Genomic DNA, 23159 nt, shown 5'->3' on the forward strand with positions numbered 1-23159 from the left:
AAGAACATTTCAGTTGTTTATGTAAGAGCATTTCAGTAGTGTTTATAAGAGTGTTTCAGTAGTGTATGTAAGAGTGTTTCAGTAGTGTTTATAAGAGTGTTTCAGTAGTATTTATAAGAGCATTTCAGTAGTGTATGTAAGAGCATTTCAGTAGTGTTTATAAGAGTGTTTCAGTAGTGTGTATAAAAGAAAAAGATTTCAGTTGTTTATGTGAGAGCATTTCAGTAGTGTATGTAAGAGGTAATTCTGAATAATGTCCCTAACGGCCCCTCATACCTCACTCTGTCTCGTCCACGCGTACGTGCAGGGAGCGCATGCACAAAAACAAAAGCAGTCCAAGTGAAGTAATGAACAATTTGCAGTCATGTTGTTACTGTAGAATATACATTCAATGACAGTTCGCACCAGTTATCCAAATCGGTATTATCAGCAAACAACACCCAAAGACAATGCGCTTGCTCATTTCTCCTCAGCAGGGACTAAATCAGGAAATTTACACATTAGCGATGTGCGAGTCATGAACAAATCGCTCAAAACCCGCAGGTTTTTTACTAAATCACGGGTTGTCATCGCCATTAACTCGGTCACTGACGTGCACCTGCCACGCAACCCAAATTAAGAGAATAAATCAGGTACTATGTCATTATTTATGCCTCTGCTCGTCTAACTGCATTTTTATAATGTATTAGTCATATAGAAACAGCAATACATGTTTCTTGCTTCAATTTAACTCTTCTTTTCACTTCCTGCCCAAGCTGAATCGTTTGCTGTGTCAGTTTGTCAGTTGTTGCTATGGGTGATGATTCACTGACACTCACTGGCAAGTCAGGAAGTGAACCTTTTGAATTTGCGTCTGTGTGAGCCTATTTTCCTCTATGTTACAGCTAATATTTTATTTAATATTGCACTTTTAAAATGTTATTATAATGTTGCACTATTGTTCGGGTTGTTTTTTAGTTTTTATTTAGTCTAAATCATTCACTTTGACATGTTGTATGCGTCAACACATCACTGACAATCAGGTTGATTGTAGATATCTTTATCGTAGTTTCCTGTAACACGTAGTGCATATTGAATGGTGGTGATTCCACTTGGTTATGGGAATGTCCCTCAAAAATCTTTAACAGTTGTGAGCATTTTCTTTGGTATATACCAGTGATTTTCAACCAGTGTGCCGCGGCACTAGTTTGCCGTGAGAGATTGTCAGGTGTGCCGTGGGAAATTATGTAATAGCTCCTAATTAACCATTGTTGGGTGTCTGTGCTAAGGCTGCAGCTAACGATTATTTTTCTATCGATTAATCTATAGATTATTTTTTCGATTAATCAGTTAATCTATATATTATTTTTTTCGATTAATCTATAGATTATTTTTCTTTTTACCGATTATTTTTTTATTTAAAATGAAGATGAAAAAAATAAATGTAGGCCAGTTTTTTCAAAAGGCATGGCTTTTATTTACAAAAAAAAAAAGTATGGCCACTCAGTCAACATAGACAACAACATTACAAAATATTCTGTAACAATGTAAACATTTAAAACTTTTGACATTTAACAAAAATTAAAAGTAGCGTATTTGCTTTTTAATGTGCAAATATAAAATAAACATACAGTGCAAATCTTAATATTCTGCAATAGTATGAGCATTTCAAAAGCAAAAGTATTGCTTATTTTGCTTTAAAATGTGCAAAAATAAAGATAAACATCCAATACAAAAAAGTGCGTATTTCCTTGAATTGGCGCCGATTATATAGTATTTGCATGCCTCGAATTACTGCCGGGTCAAACTCGTTTCGCAAAATAATTAGCGCATGCTTGGCCTTACCGCCGGCTCAGGATTAACGCCGGATCAAACTCGTTTCGCAAAATATTAATTTTATTAGCGCATGTCTGGAATTTTCGCCGGGTCAAACTCGTTTCGCAAAATAATTAGCATATGTCTAGAACTTCCGCTGGGTCAAACTCATCACGTCATGAGTGACACTTCACCTGTCATCATTTTCAAAATGGAGGAGGCTGATTTCAATCATTTGAAATCGCATAAAGGGAAGAAGATTAAGAGCTATTCAGTAGGATTTAAGGTCCAAGGTATTGAATATGCTAAAAAGAACAGTAAGCAGCTATGTTTTATTAATATACCGTAGCTGCATGTGTCAAATATGAGTCATTAAATGACTCCCGCCTCCTGGTGGTAGAGGGCGCTAGTGATCCTTCTTGCGACTACCGGTACTGCAGAAGACCGGTGCTGCAGAAGAAGACAACAAGCAACAAGAGTGAGCAGTGATCGTTTGCTTGCACTTTTAACATGGAGGATTACATATCTAAAGTAAAACAGTTTTCTAAACTGGACTTTCAATCAAAGCAGGAGGTAATACTTAAAGGAATATCTCCATCGAGACAGAGAGACTTTTAAAACTGAAGAAAGATAAGGAAGACGTCTATAAACAAGTTATCGATGCTTTTGATCAGAAGCAGCTGCGCATGGACTCATAAGTAAAGGTAAGACCATAATAACGTTTTTTGTATTAAATGTGCTTTTCATGATGGTATCCTTACATCACTCAAATTTATAAGCGCAGGCCTAAATTTACCCCACGCCTTTTAGTAAGCGCAGGAGTGAGAAGAGGTTTTAAATTAATTAGCGCCCGGCGGCTATTCAAGGAAATACGGTATGCGACGCGTCGACGCACAAAAACAGTGTCGACGTATTTACGTAATCGATGACGTCGACGCGTCGTTTCAGCCTTAGTCTGTGCTATAATAAAGTGCGACAGATAATGTAATACTCTTCTATTTCAGTAGGTGACAGCAGAGGGCGATAAATACCTGTAAAGACAATCAAGTTAGCGCTGCGTGACAGTGACAGTTTGGGATCGCAGCAAGAGGAGGCGAGCAAGTGACAGTGATGGAGAAGTTTTTGAGAAGGGAAAATGCAAATGCCGAACAGGGTCCTGGACAAAATTCTGACCCAGATGAAGGCCCTAGTATGAGTGGTTGACAAAATAAAAAAGACAAGACGGTGAGCTTGAGGCAATACAGCGAAAGCTATCTTTCATTTGGATTTACTTTCACCGGGGATGCGACAGCACCGCAGTGCTTGGTGTTTTTAAAATTTTGATTTCTATTTACTGTTTTAATTGGTTTTACCCTTTAAAATCGTTTTTAATCATATTTATTTTATATTGTTTTTAATTGTTTTTAATATTGTTGTGCAGCACTTTGGAAACATTTTGTTGTTTAAATGTGCTATATAAATAAAGTGGATTGGATTGGATTGGATTGGTGTGTGGTGAGTTTTTGATTGATTGATTGAAACTTTTATTAGTAGATTTCACAGTACAGTACATATTTCGTACAATTGACCACTAAATGGTACCTGAATACGTTTTTCAACTTGTTTAAGTCGGGGTCCACGTTAATCAATTCATGGTAAAAGAAAGGAGCTATCCAATAGTGCCATTTTGCCAAGCAAGCTTAAACGCCATCTCCAAACGAAACACCCTTCTGTTCAAAACAAGCTGATTGACTATTTTATACGCTTACGTACAAACAATGAGAAACAGGCAACTTTTCTGAGAAAACCCACAAAGCTAAACGAGAGAGCCCTCAAAGCTAGCTACCTTGTTGCTGAACTCGTAGCTAAATCAAAAAAGTCCCACACTGTGGCAGAAACATTAATACTGCAAGCTTGTAAAGCCATTGTAAATTAGATGCTCAGGCCCAGGTTTCACACTAGGTGAGTATAAATACATTTCGAAACTATATTATTAACTATATGTATTATATACTGTGTTAAGAGTGTCATTTTGGTTGGTGGTGTGCCGCAGGATTTTGTAAATGTAAAAAGTATGCCGCGGCTCAAAAAAGGTTGAAAATCACTGGTTTATACCACCTTTAAACCAGCAACAGGTGCTGTTGCACTACCTCTGCCAGAATGGAGTATAAAGGGAGTATGGCCAACTCAGTTTCAGGCAATCTCCTTAATGATTGGTCAAAAGGCTATGTGATTGACTTCCGGTTGAGGACGCATGGCGTGAAGACGTGTTGGCCTCTAGCTCCCGCTTTACTCTTCCTTATAATATGCACCCCACCTGTATTTCATGAGCATTTAACTGCTGGTAACTTTTTTCTACCACTACGACACATAATAACACGCTTCATGACCGACAATGCCTCCTTGGTTTTATTTTATTTTGTAGGGTTTTGTCTCAAGTTTTTTTTGTTTTTTTTTCTCTCTCTCTCATTTATACTTTTCTATAGGGTTCACACATTGCAGGCTGGTTTAAGCTGTGAAGGTTTAAACAACATAGTTAATTTTTATTTTTATTTTGAAATGCTGCTGATCTAAATGCACTACTTACATGCAAGCTATGCACATGTAACAAGAATAGCTATTGAATTGTATTTATATAAATAAAGTTGATTTGATTTGATTTATATATATTCTGTTTTTTGCTGTTGTTTTTAATTATTTATTTATTTTATTTATTTATTTTTAAACATTTAATAGTTTACCTTTTTCTATTCTATTTACACCTAATGCGTCTCTCTGTATTCAGTTATTTTCCCTGTATCAGGTGGAGTACTTAATAGATTAATGATATGGGGGAGCAGAGGGTTTTTTTTTGTTTTTTTTAGATAAGAGAAGTAATCTGGAAGTCTTTAAGTTAGTTAGGGAAGGTGTGCTGTTTGTTTTAATAGCTGAATTCACCTTAGGGTTGGGGGGAGGTTGTTTTTGTTTTGCTGTCACTCAAGGCATAAAGGCTGTTCATTATTACCCGAGTACCTGTGTGGGGCAGGCGTGGCCTGCGGACCTGCAGCGAAGCGGGGTGTGCCAGGACCGGCTTCGAGATCAGCAACAGGTGCGTAGATGGCCCACCTGGGCCTGCTTATCTAATCACCTGTCGCTCTGTTAAAAGGCAGCAGCCGGGGAGGAGAGGAGAGTTGGAGTTGGAGCACGAGCGAGAGCGAGAGCGAGAGCGAGCGAGCGAGAAAGACAAGCTGAAAGACAATTGCTAAAAAGCACACGAAAGACAATTTATTGCAAAATAAACCAGTGTTCAAACCCTGAAAAGGAGCGGTCATGTTTGTGATTAATGGTCCAGAGAACCCGGAGGGAAGATACTTCCACAATTTGGCGCCCAACATGGGCGGGGGAGGTAGACCCCCTGACGGCTCTCGCGGGTGTGCTCGAAGAGGTGGCAGCAACCAGCCCCCAGCAGCTCGAGGCGGTCCGCCAGCAGATGGCCCAGCAAAGGGTGGGAGCGGCACGGTCAACATCAGCGGCCGTCACCGTGCAGCACATGGGGGAGAAGGAAGACCCCATGCCTTTATTGACATTTTTGCGGCCACGGCAAAGGCATGCGCGTGGCCAAAAGAGGAGTGGGGGGTGCGGCTTTTGCCACTCCTTACAGGGGAGGCGCAAAGAGCAGCGCTCAGCCTGCCGGCGGCCTCCCGAGTGCACTTTCCCGACCTGAGGAGGGCGGTGCTGGACCGGCGAAAATCGCAAAGCACGACCCATGTGACTCTCCCTCTGCTCTTTCTCCGCAGGTCCAAGCTGCTGCCTGCATAACATCTCCCGCGCAGACGACCCCTCAAACGCTTGGGCAGGCGTGCTGGAGGCGTGGGCGGCCCGGTCACGCACGTCAGGGACCTCCGCAGGTGGAGGTGAGGCGGGTGATCCGGGTAGCCGGCCCTTCAGTGCCCTCCCCCGGCCCGGGTGAGACGTACTGTATTACGGTAAGGATACAAGGGAGTACATACCGGGCGGTGGTGGATTCGGGCTGCGAGCAGTCCATGATCCACCAGAACCTGCTGGATCTGGGCTTTGAGGCAGGGAACACGGCTAAAAATTAGATGTGTTCATGGGGATGTGCACGAGTACCCTATGGTGCCAGTGGAAATTTGGTATGAGGGACAAAAGCATAGGGTCAAGGTAGCTGTAAGTACGCACCTTTCGCACCCCGTAATTTTGGGCACAAATTAGCCGGGGTTTAACAGTCTAGTGACACAATGCGTAGGGGTACGTTCACGGACCGTAGGAAGGGGGAATATCCGCGCAGTTCTCAGGGTTCCGACACTGCTGAGGGGGAACCGCCGGGGGCTTCGCGGGAAGCCCCCCTGGCCCTCTACTGGCACCCTATGGAGGAATTTCCCCTCGAGCAGTCCCGAGATGATACTTTGCGCGCGACCTGGGACCAGGTGGCTTGCATCGACGGTCAGCTGGTGCGCCCTGGAACAGCGCGGGTATTTCCTCATTTTGCAATTATTAGGGATGGATTATACCGAGTGAGCCGTGACACTCAGTCAGGAGAAGAAATCACCCAGTTGTTGGTGCCGAAACGCAGCCGGGAAATGGTTTTCCAGGCGGCGCACTTCAATTCCATGGCTGGCCACATGGGATATGATAAAACACTCAATCGGGTCATGGTCCGATTCTATTGGCCGGGCAGATGTGCGCCGCTGGTGTGCCGCCTGCCTGGACTGCCAGGTGAACCCGGCAGCCACCCCCAAGGCGCCCTTGCGCCCATTGCCGCTCATGGAGGTCCCCTTCGAAAGAATGGGTATGGACCTCATTGGACCATTCCACCCGAGCACACGGGGATATCATTTTGTGCTAGTCCTGGTGGATTACGCAAAGCGCTATCCCGAAGCAGTGCCACTGCGCTCCATCTCTGCAAAGTGCGTCGCGCAGGCGCTGTTTCAGGTCATCTCCCGAGTTGGAATCCCGAAAGAGATTCTGACGACCATGGCACGTCCTTTATGTCACGCACGATAAAGGAACTAAGCGGATTATTGGGAATTAAAGCGATCCGCACCAGCGTATACCACCCACAAACTGACGGGCTGGTGGAGCGGCTAAATAAGACGCTGAAAACCATGATCCGTAAGTTTACACACGAGGACAAACCAAATTGGGATAAATGGCTGGATCCCCTACTGTTTGCAATGCAGGAGGTACCTCAGGCCTCCACAGGCTTTGCGCCTTTTGAGTTAATATACGGCAGGAAGTCGCGCTGAGTTTTGGACGTAATTAAGGAAAGCTGTAACTGCGTTACAGTAACGCATTACAAAGTAACGCGTTAGTCCCAACACTGCTCATAACACACTGAGACCATGACTTAGAAGTTTCATTCTGGGTTCAAAAATAGCGCGGTCTTGTGCTTAATACTATGATTAAAAAATCGAGCAAAAATTATTTTACAGCATATTTGGTAAAAGATGACAACTCAATTATTGAAAATATAAAAGAAGTAGCTGAGGATTTCACTGTTTTTTTGTGAATGTTGGCCCAAATCTGGCTAAAAATATTAATTGTAATATTAATGATGACAAAAAGTTAAAGCGTGTATCTGACATTAAAAATTAAATGTTTCTTGGTGGAGTTTGTGAAAGTGATGTGTTAGAAGTGGTCAGTGCTGACAACGTGGATATGTCACTTGTTAAAAGAATTGGAGAGGATTGTGTCCTGAAGCTGTTTACTTATACAGTATATGTAATACTGTCAGGCTTGTCCCTGACAGTTTGACTGTGTTAGTTTTTTCTCTGTGTTTGTCTTAGTTTCCTGTCAGCGCTTTTATTTTGTCTTAATTTCCTGAGTGCTGCTTCCCCTCAGCTGTGGCTGATTGGCACCTGGCCACACCTGGTGTCAATCAGCCAGCTACTATTTAAACCTGCCTTCTCCTCCAGTCATTGCTGGATCATTGTCGTTCCGACCTGTCGTGTCTATCAGGGTAGCTGTATGCGGTAAGCTATATTTTGTAACTGTTTGTAGCTTACTGTCTTTTTGTTCCTAGTCCCTGTTTGCTGGATCCCTGTTCACTGTTTCCAGTTTGTCCATTCCTAGTTCCTGGTTTGTGTTTTTTCCTTTATTTTATGAACATTAAATCTTATTTTCCCGCACAATGCCTTCTGCCTTCTCTGCATCTTGGGGTTCGTCAATAACACACCTTGACATAATGATCCAGCCAAATTCGAATCTCGCAGAGATGTCCATGGCGGAGAGGCTTAACAAAGCTTTGGACTTAATGGCTAATCTGAAGAAAAGTTCGGCCGCTTTTCAAGCCCTCTCCCACCCACCCCTGTCGTCTGTGGTCCTATCTGGGGACGTCTGGGATCCGTCGCTTGGGGGAGGGGCTATGAGTAGCAGTGCAGCTAGGGAGGCACAGCTACTTCTCGTCCCAGTGGGTCTGCAAGAGACGGCGCCATCATCTCCGGTGGTTCTGCAACCTACGGCGCCACCATGCACTCCGGTGGGCCGGCAGACGCCACCATGCACTCCGGTGGGCCGGCAGACGCCACCATGCACTCCGGTGGGCCGGCAGACGCCACCATGTACTCCGGTGGGTCTACAACCTACGGCACCACCATCCTGTCAGGTGGGCCAGCAGCAGAGGGCGCCACCATCCTCCTCTCCGGTGGGCCAGCAGAGGGCGCCACCACCATCCTCTCCGGTGGGCCAGCAGAGGGCGCCACCACCATCCTCTCCGGTGGGCCAGCAGAGGGCGCCACCACCATCCTCTCCGGTGGGCCAGCAGAGGGCGCCACCACCATCCTCTCCAGTGGGCCAGCAGAGGGCGCCACCACCATCCTCTCCGGTGGGCCAGCAGAGGGCGCCACCACCATCCTCTCCGGTGGGCCAGCAGAGGGCGCCACCACCATCCTCTCCAGTGGGCCAGCAGAGGGCGCCACCACCATCCTCTCCGGTGGGCCAGCAGAGGGCGCCACCACCATCCTCTCCGGTGGGCCAGCAGAGGGCGCCACCACCATCGTCTCCAGTGGGTCCTGCCACGCCGGCGGTCGAGCCGCCTCGCCAATTGCGGCGGCGTTCAACTCGCCGTCGCCACCTAACTCTTCCCCGCTGGTTGCGGGGACACTTGGCCTGGTGGCCCACCTCCTTGTCCTCCCTCCACCCTCCCGTGACTTTAGACTTTTTTTTTTTGGGGGGGGGTTCTAGAACGTCTGGTATCCGTTATAGGAAGGGGGGCTACTGTTAGGCTTGTCCCTGACAGTTTGACTGTGTTAGTTTTTTCTCTGTTTGTCTTAGTTTCCTGTCAGCGCTTTTATTTTGTCTTCATTTCCTGAGTGCTGCTTCCCCTCAGCTGTGGCTGATTGGCACCTGGCCACACCTGGTGTCAATCAGCCAGCTACTATTTAAACCTGCCTTCTCCTCCAGTCATTGCTGGATCATTGTCGTTCCGACCTGTCGTGTCTATCAGGGTAGCTGTATGCGGTAAGCTATATTTTGTAACTGTTTGTAGCTTACTGTCTTTTTGTTCCTAGTCCCTGTTTGCTGGATCCCTGTTCACTGTTTCCAGTTTGTCCATTCCTAGTTCCTGGTTTGTGTTTTTTCCTTTATTTTATGAACATTAAATCTTATTTTGCCGCACAATGCCTTCTGCCTTCTCTGCATCTTGGGGTTCGTCAACAACACACCTTGACAAATACATCTTTATTAACTGGAACTTTTCCTGAAAAAATGTAAATCGCTACCTTTATTCCGATTTATAAAAATGGTGATAAACATTTGGTCTCAAATTATAAACCTGTGTCTCTACTACCTCAATTTGCAAAGATTATTGAGAAATTATTTGTAAATAAATGGTAAATGGGTTATACTTGTATAGCGCTTTTCTACCTTCAACGTACTCAAAGCGCTTTGACACTATTTCCACATTCACCCATTCACACACACATTCACACACTGATGTCGGGAGCTGCCATGCAAGGCCCTAACCACGACCCATCAGGAGCAAGGGTGAAGTGTCTTGCTCAAGGACACAACGGACGTGATGAGTTTGGTAGAAGGTGGGGATTGAACCAGGAACCCTCAGGTTGCTGGCACGGTCAACTTCGCCACGCCGTCCCCAAATAGATTTGATAAGTTCATTGAAAAACATGAGCTACTGAATGACCATCAGTATGGGTTCAGGAGTAATCGATCTACATCCCTAGCAGTGATGGACTTTGTAGAAAACATAGCTACAGCAATAGAAAAAAAAGCAACACACAGTTGGAGTATTTATTGACTTATGTAAAGCTTTTGACACAACCGATCATTCCTTACTTCTGCAAAAATTGGAAAATTATGACATGTGAGGTGTTTCACAACAGTTAAAGTTAAAGTTAAAGTGCCAATGATTGTCACACACACACTAGGTGTGGCGAAATTACTCTCTGCATTTGACCCATCACCCTTGATCACCCCCTGGGAGGTGAGGGGAGCAGTGAGCAACAGCGGTGGTCGCGCACCGGGAATCATTTTGGTGATTTAACCCCCAATTCCAACCCTTGATGCTGAGTGCCAAGCAGGGAGGAAATGGGTCACATTTTTATAGTCTTTGGTATGACTCGGCCGGGGTTTTGAACTCACAACCTATTGATCTCAGGGCGGACACTCTAACCACTAGGCCACTGAGTAGGTTAAGTAGTTATTTAAGTAATAGATCTCAATATGTGGAAATTAATAAGACTAAATCACAGCCAAGAAGAGTAACTTGTGGGGTTCCACAAGACTCGGTATCGGGACCAATTCCTGGAATGAACAAGGAGCCAATGCAAATACCCTAAAATTAAAGTAATTTGTCTAAAATATGAGAGGCCTCGCGACAGCCTTCTGACATAAATTGTATGCATGAGTAGTTGTGTACCTGTATCTTACCTGTTGATGGTATCAATCTCAGCAGGACACCATCCTTTAATTTCACATGTATTGATTGTGGTGTTGAAAGCAACACATCTCCCTGTAAGTATTCCTGAGAAAAAACAATTTCAAAACAGTACCACAATTAATTTTCTACAATTTAATATAAAAGGACCTGTTTTATATAGTACAATTATATTGCTAATAAACATGTCCTCACCATAACTTCCCGGTTTGTTAACAAATCGTGTGCAGTTGCTGTCGTGAGTACAATAATATTTCTTCTCACTCTATAAAGCACACAATTTCACAAAGTCAATAAAGTAAAGTTATTCATAAAAAGTGTGCGATTAACGTCAGAAAACGACTAAAATGCAGTAAAGTGGTCCATGTGATTGTCAATCATTAAGTAGGGTCACATAAAAATTCTATGACCTGGTTAAACATTTTTATTTTTCATACATCTACACAGTCACACTCTTACCACCATATTTATGTTTGTTAGAATACAATATGACTTTGCAAAGTTTAACAGACCCCGATAAAGTATATGACTCTAATAAAATGGCTCTGCATTTACATCCTAACCAAATGCTGTGTATGATGAGGACAGCATTGGTCCCTGTACCACCTCCAAAAAACAGGAAGTACCTTTCTAATACTGATGTCAAGCATTAATTAACTGCATTGACACTATAAAATAGAGACAGGGTTTAACAGCTGGACAATGTTAAAATGTCTGCGTGGCAGTGATCTTTGCTACAGAGTATCAAACTGTTCCAACTTTACTCCAGATTATCCCATTATGAAATTGACATGTGACAGGGAGAGTATGAGTCTGGGTAAGAATCCATCTGTCAGGAGTAGGGATGTACAAAACCCAAAACCAGTGAAGATGGCACCTATGTGTAAATTGTAAATAAAAACAGAATACAATGATTTTCAACCTGTTTTCAATTGAATAGACTGCAAAGACAAGATACTCAACGTTCAAACTGGAAAACTTTATTTTTAGCAAATATTAGCTCATTTGGAATTTGATGCCTGCAACATGTTTAAAAAAAGCAGGCACAAGTGGCAAAAAACACTGACAAAGTTGAGGAATGCTCATCAAACACTTATTTGGAACATCCCACAGGTGAACAGGCTAATTGGGAACAGGTGGGTGCCATTCATCCATCCATCCATCTTCTTCCGCTTATCCGAGGTCGGGTCGCAGGGGGCAGCAGCCTAAGCAGGTAAGCCCAGACTTTCCTCTCCCCAGCCACTTTGTCCAGCTCTTCCCGGGGGATCCCGAGGCGTTCCCAGGCCAGCCGTGAGAGATAGTCTTCCCAATGTGTCCTGGGTCTTCCTCGTGGCCTCCTACCGGTCGGACGTGCCCTAAACACCTCCCTAGTGAGGCGATCGGGTGGCATCCTGAGCAGATGCCCAAACCACCTCATCTGGCTCCTCTCGATGTGGAGGAACAGCGGCTTTACTTTGAGCTCCCCCCGGATGGCAGAGCTTCTCACCCTATCTTTAAGGGATAGCCCCGCCACCCGGCGGAGGGAACTAATTTCAGCCGCTTGTACCCGTGATCTTGTCCTTTTGGTCATAACCCAAAGCTCATGAGGATGGGAACGTAGATCGACCGTTAAATTGAGAGCTTTGCCTTCCGGCTCAGCTCCTTCTTCACCACAACGGATCGATACAGCGTCCGCATTACTGAAGACGCCGCACCGATCCGCCTGTCGATCTCACGATCCACTCTTCCCCCACTCGTGAACAAGACTCCGAGGTACTTGAACTCCTCCACTTGGGGCAAGATCTCCTCTCCAACCCGGAGATGGCACTCCACCGTTTTCTGGGCGAGAACCATGAACTCGGACTTGGAGATGCTGATTCTCATCCCAGTCGCTTCACACTCGGCTGCGAACCGATCCAGTGAGAGTTGAAGATCCTGGTCAAATGAAGCCATCAGGACCACATCATCTGCAAAAAGCAGAGACCTAATCCTGCAGCCACCAAACCGGATCCTTTCAACGCCTTGACTGCGCCTAGAAATTCTGTCCATAAAAGTTATGAACAGAATCGGTGACAAAGGGCAGCCTTGGTGGAGTCCAACCCTCACTGGAAATGTGTCCGACTTACTGCCGGCAATGCGGCACTGCACTGCACTGATCGTACAGGGAGCGAACCGCCACAATCAGACAGCCCGATACGCCATACTCTCTGAGCACTCCCCACAGGACTTCCCAAGGGACACGGTCGAATGCCTTCTCCAAGTCCACAAAGCACATGTAGACTGGTTGGACCCTCAAGGACCCTGCCAAGAATAAAGAGCTGGTCCACAGTTCCACGACCAGGACGAAAACCACACTGTTCCTCCTGAGTCCAAGGTTCGACTAACCGGCGTAGCCTCCTCTCCAGTAAACCTGAATAGACCTTACTGGGAAAGCTGAGGAGTGTGATCCCACGATAGTTGGAACACACCCTCCGGTTCCCCTTCTTAAAGAGAGGAACCACCACCCGCGGTCTGCCAATCCAGAGGTACCGCCCCCGATGTCCACGCGATGCTGCAGAGTCTTGTCAACCAAGACAGCCCCACAGCATCCAGAGCCTTAAGGAACTCCGGGCGTATCTTATCCACCACTGGGGCCTCGCCACCGAGGAGCTTTTTAACTACCTCAGCAACCTCAGCCCCAGAAATAGGAGAGCCCACCACAGATTCCCCAGGCACTGCTTGCTCATAGGAAGACGTGTTGGTGGGATTGAGGAGGTATTCGAAGTATTCCCTATACCGATCCACAACATCTGCAGTCGAGGTCAGCTGAACACCATCCTCACCATACACTGTGTTGACAGTGCACTGCTTCCCCTTCCTGAGGTGGCGGATGGTGGTCCAGAATCGCTTCGAAGCCGTCCGGAAGTCGTTTTCCATGGCTTCCCCGAACTCCTCCCATGTCCGAGTTTTTGCCTCCGCGACCGCTGAAGCCGCGCACCGCTTGGCCTGTCGGTACCTGTCCGCTGCCTCCGGAGTCCTATGAGCCAAAAGAACCCGATAAGACTCCTTCTTCAGTTTGACGGCATCCCTCACCGCTGGTGTCCACCAACGGGTTCTAGGATTTCCTCCACGAAAGGCACCGACTACCTTGCGGCCACAGCTCCAATCATCCGCCTCGACAATAGAGGTGCGGAACATGGTCCACTCGGATTCAATGTGCAGCACCTCCCTCGTGACATGTTCAAAGTTCTTCCGGAGGTGGGAATAGGAAATTCGTTCCCGGCAGACCCTCACAATGCGTTTGGGCCTGCCAGGTCTGTCCGGTATCCTCCCCCACCATCGCAGCCAACTCATGGTAGAAAGCTCCGCCCCTCTCTTCACCCGAGTGTCCAAAACATGAGGCCGCAAATCCGATGACACAACTACAAAGTCGATCATGGAACTGCGGCCTAGGGTGTCCTGGTGCCAAGTGCACATATGACACCCTTATGTTTGAACATGGTGTTTGTATTGGACAATCTGTGACGAGCACAAAAGTCCAATAACAAAACACCACTCGGGTTCAGATCCGGGGGCGGCCATTCTTCCCAATCACGCCTCTCCAGGTTTCACTGTCGTTGCCAATATGAGCGTTGAAGTCCCCCAGTAGGACAAGGAAATCATCCGGGGGAGCACTTTCCAGTACTCCCTCGAGTGTATCCAAAAAGGGTGGGTACTCTGAACTGCTGTTTGGTGTGTAAACACAAACAACAGTCAGGACCCGTCCCCCCACCCGAAGGCGGAGGGAAGCTACCCTCTCGTCCACTGGGTTGAACTCCAACGTGCAGACTTTGAGCCGGGGGGCAACAAGAATTGCTACCCCAGCTCGTCGCCTCTCACAGGTGAACAGGCTAATTGGGAACAGGTGGGTGCCATGATTGGGTAAAAAAGCAGCTTCCATGAAATGCTCAGTCATTCACAAACAAGTATGGGGTGAGGTTTATCACTTTGTGAACAAATGCGTGAGCAAATTGTCCAACAGTTTAAAAACAACATTTATCATTTAGGGATTTCACCATCGTTTGTCCGTAATAATATCAATAGGTTCAGAGAATCTGGAGAAATCACAGATTGAATGCCCGTGAATTTCGATCCCTCAGGCGGTACTGCATCAAAAAGCGACATCAGTGTGTAAAGGATATCACCACATGGGCTCAGGAACACTTCAGAAAACCACTGTCAGTAACCACAGTGTGTCCCTACATCTGTAAGTCCAAGTTAAAACTCTTATATGCAAAGCAAAAGCTAATTATCAACAACACCCAGCGTTTCTGGGTGTTGTTGCTTCGCTGGGCCTGAGCTCATCTAAAATAGACTGATGGAAAGTGGAAAAGTGTTCTGTGGTCTGACGTGCCCACCTTTCAAATTGTTTTTGGATACTATGGACGTTGTGTCCTCCGGAACAAAGAGGAAAAGAACCATCCGGATTGTAACAAGCACAAAGTTCAACAGACAGTATCTGCGATGGTTTGAGGGTGTATTAGTGCCCAAGGCATGGGTAACTTACACATCTGTGAAGGCACCATTAATGCTGAAAGGTACATCTAAGTCTTGGAGCAACATATGTTGCCATCCAAGCAACGTTATCATGGACGCCCCTTTCAACAAGACAATGCCAAACCACGTGTTGCAACAGCGTGGCTTCATAGTAAAAGAGGGCACGTACTAGATTGGCCTTCCTGTGGTTCAGACCTGTCTACCATTGAAAATGTGTGGCACAATATGAAGCCTAAAATACCACAACGAACACCCCGGACTGTTGAACAACTCAAGCCGTACATCAAGCTAGAATGGGAAATAATTCCACCTGAAAAGGTTCTCAGTTTCCAAACATTTACTGAGTGTTGGTAAAAGGAAAGGCTATGTAACACAGTGGTAAAAATGCCCCCGTGCCAACTTTTTTGCAATGTGTTGCTGCCATTAAATTATTAGTTAATGATTATTTGCAAAAAAACTAAGTCTCTCAGTTCCAACAATAAATATCTTGTCTTTGCAGTCTATGCAATTGCATATAAGTTGAAAAGGATTTACAAATCATTATATTACACAACGTGCCAACTTCACTGGTTTTGGGTATTTCGTTAAGATTTTATCGGTACGATACCCTTATTGACATTCCTTATCGGTACCGGTATGTATCTGTACTCTGATAGGTACTATATATAATTTGTGGACATAAAGATGTGAAACAATTCATTTTAATTAGCATTTATAATAGCACAAATTGGCAGCACGGTGGAAGAGGGGTTAGTGCGTTTGCCTCACAATACGAAGGTCTTGAGTAGTCCTGAGTTCAATCCCGGCCTCGGGATCTTTCTGTGTGGAGTTTGCATGTCCTCCCCGTGACTGCGTGGGTTCCCTCCGGGTACTCCGGCTTCCTCCCACTTCCAAAGACATGCACCTGGGGATAGGTTGATTGGCAACACTAAATTGGCCCGAGTGTGGAAATGTGAGTGTGAATGTTGTCTGTCTATCTGTGTTGACCCTGCGATGAGGTGGCGACTTGTCCAGGGTGTACCTCGCCTTCCGCCCGATTGTAGCTGAGATAGGCTCCAGCGCCCCCCGCGACCCCGAAGGGACTAAGCAGTAGAAAATGGATGGATGGATTAGCACAAATTAAACCATAACCATAACCATAACACCTTCAACATGATGTACTGTAACATCTCTGACCAAATAAATATTTTATCATCACCTGTTTTATTAAGTCTTAAATAAGTCAACTATGTGTGCAGTGTAAGGTAAAATGCAGTTATGTCATATTCTTGGAAAGAGCACACAGATCCATCATTAACTCCTGTTAATTACAATTACACTCAGCTGGAAATCATATTTAGATATGGCATGCATGTGCAGAGCACACATTTTTTACATGATATATCATATTAAAAATATCATACAAATCAATACAACCAATTAGCATGCTATGTGTGTGTGCATTTTGTAACATAACAAGTGTTTGTTGCACACTGACACATTTGAGTGACGGACGGGAAGCCATATTGAGTGTTTTGCTACCGATGTGTGAGTAGTGTGTATCATAAATAAAAAGATCGATGAGCAAATGTAATGCTCGATCGTCCAATTTGTAATCAAGACACTGTACAAACTCTAAAACATTCAAGCCAAATATGTTTTAATGCCACGCAAAACGCGGAGCAGTGGAGTGATGTCAGACGGCAACAGAGACCTGTCAGTCACAATGGATGCTATCTTGCTTATAAGCAACTTTACGGATTGTGATAGAAACTCCATTTTTCACTTTTTTGAGTGGGTTAATATTGGACAGTGGATTAATGGATCGTTAGGAGGACAGTTGACGTCACGACCCATCGTGAGTAAAGTGCGTTGTTGATATTGGTTGAATTTTTATAGCATGCGTGACTTTGAGGAACTTTTGAGGAGGAAATATGGTTGTGTTGCAAACCTTTGTGTGGTGTTGCTTCCTTATTTGTCATTATTCAAAGCTGATTTTAATGTGCAGCAGTGGCATCTGAACTGAACGTGTAATAATTACGTCGGTAGCTGGAACATAAAATACCGATCCAAATGAGCCGACTTAATTATGAACCAGTACAAACAAATACTGGTACTCAGTATAAAACCCCAGTCAGGAGGGCATTGACATGACATTCCGGGCAAGGTGCTTAAGGGATTTGCAGACCAGCTGGCTGGGGTTCTCACAGACATCTTCAACATCTCGCTGACCCAGGCTGTGGTACCATCATGTTTTAAGACGGCCACAATCATTTCAGTGCCTAAAAATCCCACAATCTCCTCCCTCAATGATTACCGCCCCGTTGCACTCACCCCCATCATAATGAAGTGCTTCAAGAGGCTGGTAAATGAATATATTGTCTCCAGACTTCCCCCCACATTCGACCCATACCAGTTTGTTTATCTCCCTAACCGCTCCACAGAGGACGCCATCTCCTCTGCACTCCACCTGAGCTTAGAACATCTGGAAGGAAAGGACACACACGTGCAGATGTTGTTTCTGGACTTCAGCTCAGCATTTAACACCATCATCCTGCAGCACTTGGTGAGCAAACTGGCCCCCCTAGGATTCAGTACACCCCTATGCAACTAGCTGCTTGACTACCTCACAGACAGACCCCAATCTGTGAGAGTGGGCAACAACACCTCCAGTGCCATCTCCCTGAGCACCGGCTCCCCCCAGGGCTGCGTCCTGAGTCCGCTGCTGTTCACGTTGATGACCCATGACTGCTGCGCCAGGTCCACTACTAACCACATTGTGAAGTATGCGGACGACACGACAGTAGTGGGCCTCATCCGTGACAACAACGACATGGACTACAGAGAAGAGGTGAAACATCTGGTTGACTGGAGCAGAACCAACAACCTGGTCCTGAATGTCGACAAGACCAAAGAGATCATCGTTGACTTCAGGAAGCACCAGTCCAGCCACGCTCCACTCTACATCAACGGCACAGCGGTGGAGATAGTAAGTTGCACCAAGTTCCTGAAGGTGCAAATAACTGACAATATAACCTGGTCCCTACACATCGGAGCTCTTGTAAAAAGAGCTCAGCAGCGCATGCACTTTTTGCGTCGGATGAAAGGAGCACAGCTCCCTCCCCCCATTCTCACCACATTCTACAGAGGCACTATAGAGAGCCTGCTGACCAACAGTATCTCTGTCTGGACTGGAGCCTACAATGCCTCAGACTGGAAGTCTCTCCAGAGAGTGGTGAGGACGGCGGAAAAGATCATCAGGACTCCTCTTCCTCCTATCCAGGAGATCGCAAAAAGCCGCGGCCTGACCAGGGCTCAGAAAAACTGCAAAGACTCTTCCCACCCCCACCAAGGACTGTTTTCACTGCTGGACTCTAGAAAGAGGTTCCGCAGCCTCTGAAGCAGAACTTCCAGGTTCTGTAACAGCTTCTTCCCACAGGCCGTAAGGCTCTTGAACGCATCATAATTAAATTATCCCCTCAACTCCCCCCAAAATGGATTAACTCGCTGGAATAAAAAAGACAATATAACATACATCCATAAACGTGGATGCATGTGAAAAAGTGCAATATATTTATCTGTATAGTAATCTATTTATTTATTTATTTATTTATATATGTACCTAATTGCTTTTTTATCCTGCACTACCATGAGCTTATGTAACGAAATGCCGTTCTTATCTGTACTGTAAAGTTCAAATTTGAATGACAATAAAAAGGAAGTCTAAGTCTAAGTCTAAGTCTAAGTAAACATAGCTGAGGTTTTACAAACAGCTGTCACTGACTTGCAGCTTAAATGAAAACTATTGTGTCGCTATTTTGATGATGTGATGTGACTGGAACGGCACATTCAGTGCTTTGTGCATATTCTAAACCTTGCAAACCATTGCACAGTATTCCTCGCGTCACTCATTTACTTAGGCTGGTTCGACGTGTGGCTGCTTTTTTTCCCCATCAGAGTTTAACAGCTGCAGCCGTTGTATATGTCCAAGGAAAAGCCGCATCAACTGCCATCTCACAAGATAATCATGGTATTTGATGGAAAAGCACATTGGATATGATTGCTTGTTACTTGGAACAGCAAGACAAGACAGACTACCCAAATCACTCATACACTTAAAAAATGTGATATAAGATATGCTGAAGACCTTGTGAAGCTGCTGTATCGTTTTAAGATCACTGTTGTGGGACAGAAGAGTCCCACAGTGTCTTTCATTGTGCTTCTAAAAAACATGATTGAACAGAAATAAAGTTTAACACTTAAAATATTATTTAAAGTTACACATATAATTCAAAGTTACAATTTATTTTCAAAATGCACCTACTTTGTTTTGTTACTGACTTCAATACAATAAAATAAGTGTGTTCATTCCTATATTTTGTCTTTTAAAAGTAATATTCGGCGGGTCTCCCATCGGAGAGAGTTTCAATTCCCACCTCCGGAAGAATTTTGAACATGTCATGAGAGAGGTGCTGGACATTGAGTCCAAGTGGACCATGTTCCGTACGTCTATTGTCGAAGCAGCCGATTGAAGCTGTGGCCGCAGAGTGTTTTGGTGCCTGTCGTGGCGATAATTGGAGTGCAATCGGGTCCATTGGGCTCATGGGACCCCGGAAGCGTACAGGTACAAAGCGACGCGTGGCTTTGGTGGTTGCAGAGGCAAAAACTTGAACTTGGGAGGAATTTGACGAAGCCATAGAAAACAACTTCCGGATGGCTTCAAAGCAACTCTACACCACCATCCGCTGCCTCAGTGCACTGTCAAAGCCGCGTACGGTGGGGTTGGTGTGCTGCTGACCTCGACTCAGGACGTTGTGGATCGGTGGAAGGAATACTTTGAAGACCTCCTCAATCCCAAATACACATCATCCTATGGGGAATCTGTGGTGGGATCTCCTATTTCTGGGGCTGATTTTGCAGAGGTATTTAAAAAGCTCTTCTGGGGCAGGGCCCCGGGAGTGGATGAGATCTGCTCAGAGTTCCTTATGGCTCTGGAAGCTCTGGGGCTGTGTTGGTTGACAAGACTCTGCAACATTGCTTGGACATCAGGGGCTGTAACTCTGGATTGGCAGACCTGGTGGCAGTTCCTCTCTTTAAGAAGGGGAACCGGAGGGTGTGTTCCAACTATCGTGGGATCACACTCCTCAGTCTTCCTGGTAAGGTCTAGTCAGGTGTACTGGAGAGGAGGATATACCGGATAGTCAAACCTCGGATTCAGGAGGAGCAGTGTGGTTTTTGTCCTGGTCGTGGAACTGTGAACCAGCTCTATACTCTCGACAGGGTCTTTGAGGTTGCATGGGGGTTGGCCCAACCAGTCTACAGGTGCTTTGTGGACTTGGAGAAGGCCTTCGACCATGTCACTTGAGAAGTTTTATGGGGAGTGCTCAGAAAGTATGGGGTATCGGACCGTCTGATTGTAGCAGTCCACTTCCTGTAATATTCGTGTCAGTGCTTGGTCCGCATTCCAGTCTGGTCCATTTCCAGTGAGGGTTGGACTCCGCCAGGGCTGCCCTTTGTCACCATTTCCATTCATAACTTTTATGGTCAGAATTTCTAGGCGCAGTCCGGGTGCTGAGGATATCCGCTTTAGTGGCTCTACGATAACATCTCTGCTTTTTGCAGATGATGTGGTTCTGAGGGCTTCATCTGGCCAGAATCTTCAGCTCTCATTTGATTAGTTTGCAGCTGAGTGTGAAGTGACTGGGATGAGAATCAACAGCCCCAAGTCCAAGTCCATGGTTCTTGCCAGGAAAAGGGTTAAGTGCCATCTCCGGGTTGGAGAGGAGATCTTGCCCCAAGTTGAGGAGTTGAAGTACCTTGCAGTCATGTTCACGAGTGAGGGGCGAGTGGATCGTGAGATTGACATGAAGATCGGTGCGGCATCTGCATCGGCCTGTCGTGGTGAAGAAGGCGCTGAGTCTGAAGGGAAAGCTCTCAATTTACCAGTCAATCTACGTTCCCATCATCACCTATGGTCATGAACTTTGGGTTTTGACAGAAAATACAAGCTCACGGGTACAAGCTGCTGAAATGAGTTTCCTCCATCGGGTGGTGGGGCTCTCCCTTCGAGATAGAGTGAGAAGCTCTGTCCTTCTGGAGAAGATCAAGGTAAAGCCACTGTTCCTCCACATCGAGAGGAACCAGATGAGGTGGTTAGGGCATCTGGTCAGGCATCCGGACAACTCCCTGGGGAGGTGTTTAGGGCACATCCGACCGGTAGGAGGCCACGGGGAAGACCCAGGACACGTTGGGGATGTCTCCAAGCTGGCATGGGAAAGCCTCAGGACCCCCCGGGAGGAGCTGGACAAAATGGCTGGGGAGAGGGAAGTCTCTTCTTAGGTTGCTCCTGCGACCTGACCTCTGATAAGCAGAAGAAGATGGATGGATAGAAGTAATATTAAAATATCCTCTCGTCCCGTGAACCTAATTTGGTGTATTGTCTCATCTTGAGCTGAACTTATCATCACACCTTTAGTATAATACAGTGGAACCTCGATTTACAAACTCCTTATGTACATTTATTTTTTATTTACGAACCAAAGTCTACTTTGGTGTTGAATTATTGGTATCTAAGTTTCATACACCCATTTTTAGCATTACAGTGCAGCTATTTTATGCCTAGCAGCACATCCATTGTGAGCGGGCTGAATGATCCCTGGTGCTCATTCAGTCAGCAGAGAAGACCTACTCAGTGGCCTAGTGGTTAGAGTGTCCGTCCTGAGATCGGTAGGTTGGGAGTTCAAATCCCGGCCGAGTCATACCAAAGACTTTAAAAAATGGGACCCATTACCTCCCTGCTTGGCACTCAGCATCAAGGGTTGGAATTGGGGATTAAATCACCAAAATGATTCCCGGGCGCAGCCACCGCTGCTGCCCACTGCTCCCCTCACCTCCCAGGGGGTGATCAAGGGTGATGGGTCAAATGCAGAGAATAATTTCGCCACACCTAGTGTGTGTGTGACAATCATTGTTACTTTAACTTTTAACTTTACTTTAAGTGGTGTCTGTAGCTGCCGTGCTCAGTGCAACTTTGTGTGATTTATTTTTAAACTTCTTAGAGCATTTTTCAACTTTTGCTAGCTCAATGTGAGTCCACAGCAATGGACAAGCAATGTGGGCTTAGAAACATTCAGAAATTATCTACAGCTTTGTCAACATTGAAAGTCGATCCATCACCACCATGTTAAATTGGACTTATGTTTGTTTGATATATAGTACTGGATAGTGTTATATACCCATATATATGGTTGGACATTACACCAGTAATAATAAGGACACGGAAACGTCGATTGCTCTGTAGCTTCACATTTACTACTCTCCAGGTCAACAACAACTCTGTATGACATAGGAAGTGACATCAAGAGCAGGAGGCATGACGGTAACTAAGCAGGGACAAAACTAGGACTGTTAATACACAACATCCATCCCCTTTTACTTTTAAGGTTCCCTTAACAAAAATAAAATCAAAGCCAACTTCAAAATACACGTCAGTCTCTTTTGTGAAATATAAACTGTTCAACGATAACTTTAAACAAATACAACACTTGCCTGAACTAGAGAATGAGGGTGGACTACCTCAATCCCAAACTGAACCCTGGGGATTATTCTGCCCCAATGACACGGGTCAGTGCCTAGACTACAATGATCTATCTGGGGGTCGTCTTTCTCGTTGAGGGTAAACACGAAATCTAGGCACTTCGGTCACTGTAGATGGTGTGGGTTCTGGTCTGGGTGAAGTGAAACCTGAGGCAGGTACTCGTGCAGGTTCTGGTGTGCCAGGAGCAGATCCAGGTGTACTTTGAACATCAGCCGTGTCTGGGGTTTGAGGCTGCTCCAGGGAAGGACACAGCTCTGGAACAAAAGATGTCGGCTGGCGTGAGTCATCATGATAACCAGAAGTGTGCAGCAGTTGGTCGAGGTGTCTTCTCCAGATGCGATGGTCACTGGTTTCTACACTATATGAAACAGGACCTGTTTTGGAAACAATGGTCACAGGCACCCACTTTATATCGTTGGTGTA

General features: G+C 45.6%; 1 protein-coding gene across 1 annotated transcript in view; it reads right to left on the bottom strand.

The window, feature by feature from the left end:
* Positions 1-23159, bottom strand: part of LOC133612319 (P2X purinoceptor 3-like) — a 107832-nt gene that overhangs the window by 45785 nt on the left and 38888 nt on the right. Inside the window, exons 4-5 of the mRNA XM_061969627.1 lie at positions 10862-10931; positions 10660-10753 (exon numbers count right to left, since the gene is read on the bottom strand). Of these exons, the coding sequence (XP_061825611.1) occupies positions 10660-10753; positions 10862-10931 (164 nt within the window). The remainder of the gene's footprint in view (positions 1-10659; positions 10754-10861; positions 10932-23159) is intronic.

This window comes from Nerophis lumbriciformis, linkage group LG10 (genome assembly GCF_033978685.3).
Source record: "Nerophis lumbriciformis linkage group LG10, RoL_Nlum_v2.1, whole genome shotgun sequence".
NCBI lineage: Eukaryota > Metazoa > Chordata > Actinopteri > Syngnathiformes > Syngnathidae > Nerophis > Nerophis lumbriciformis.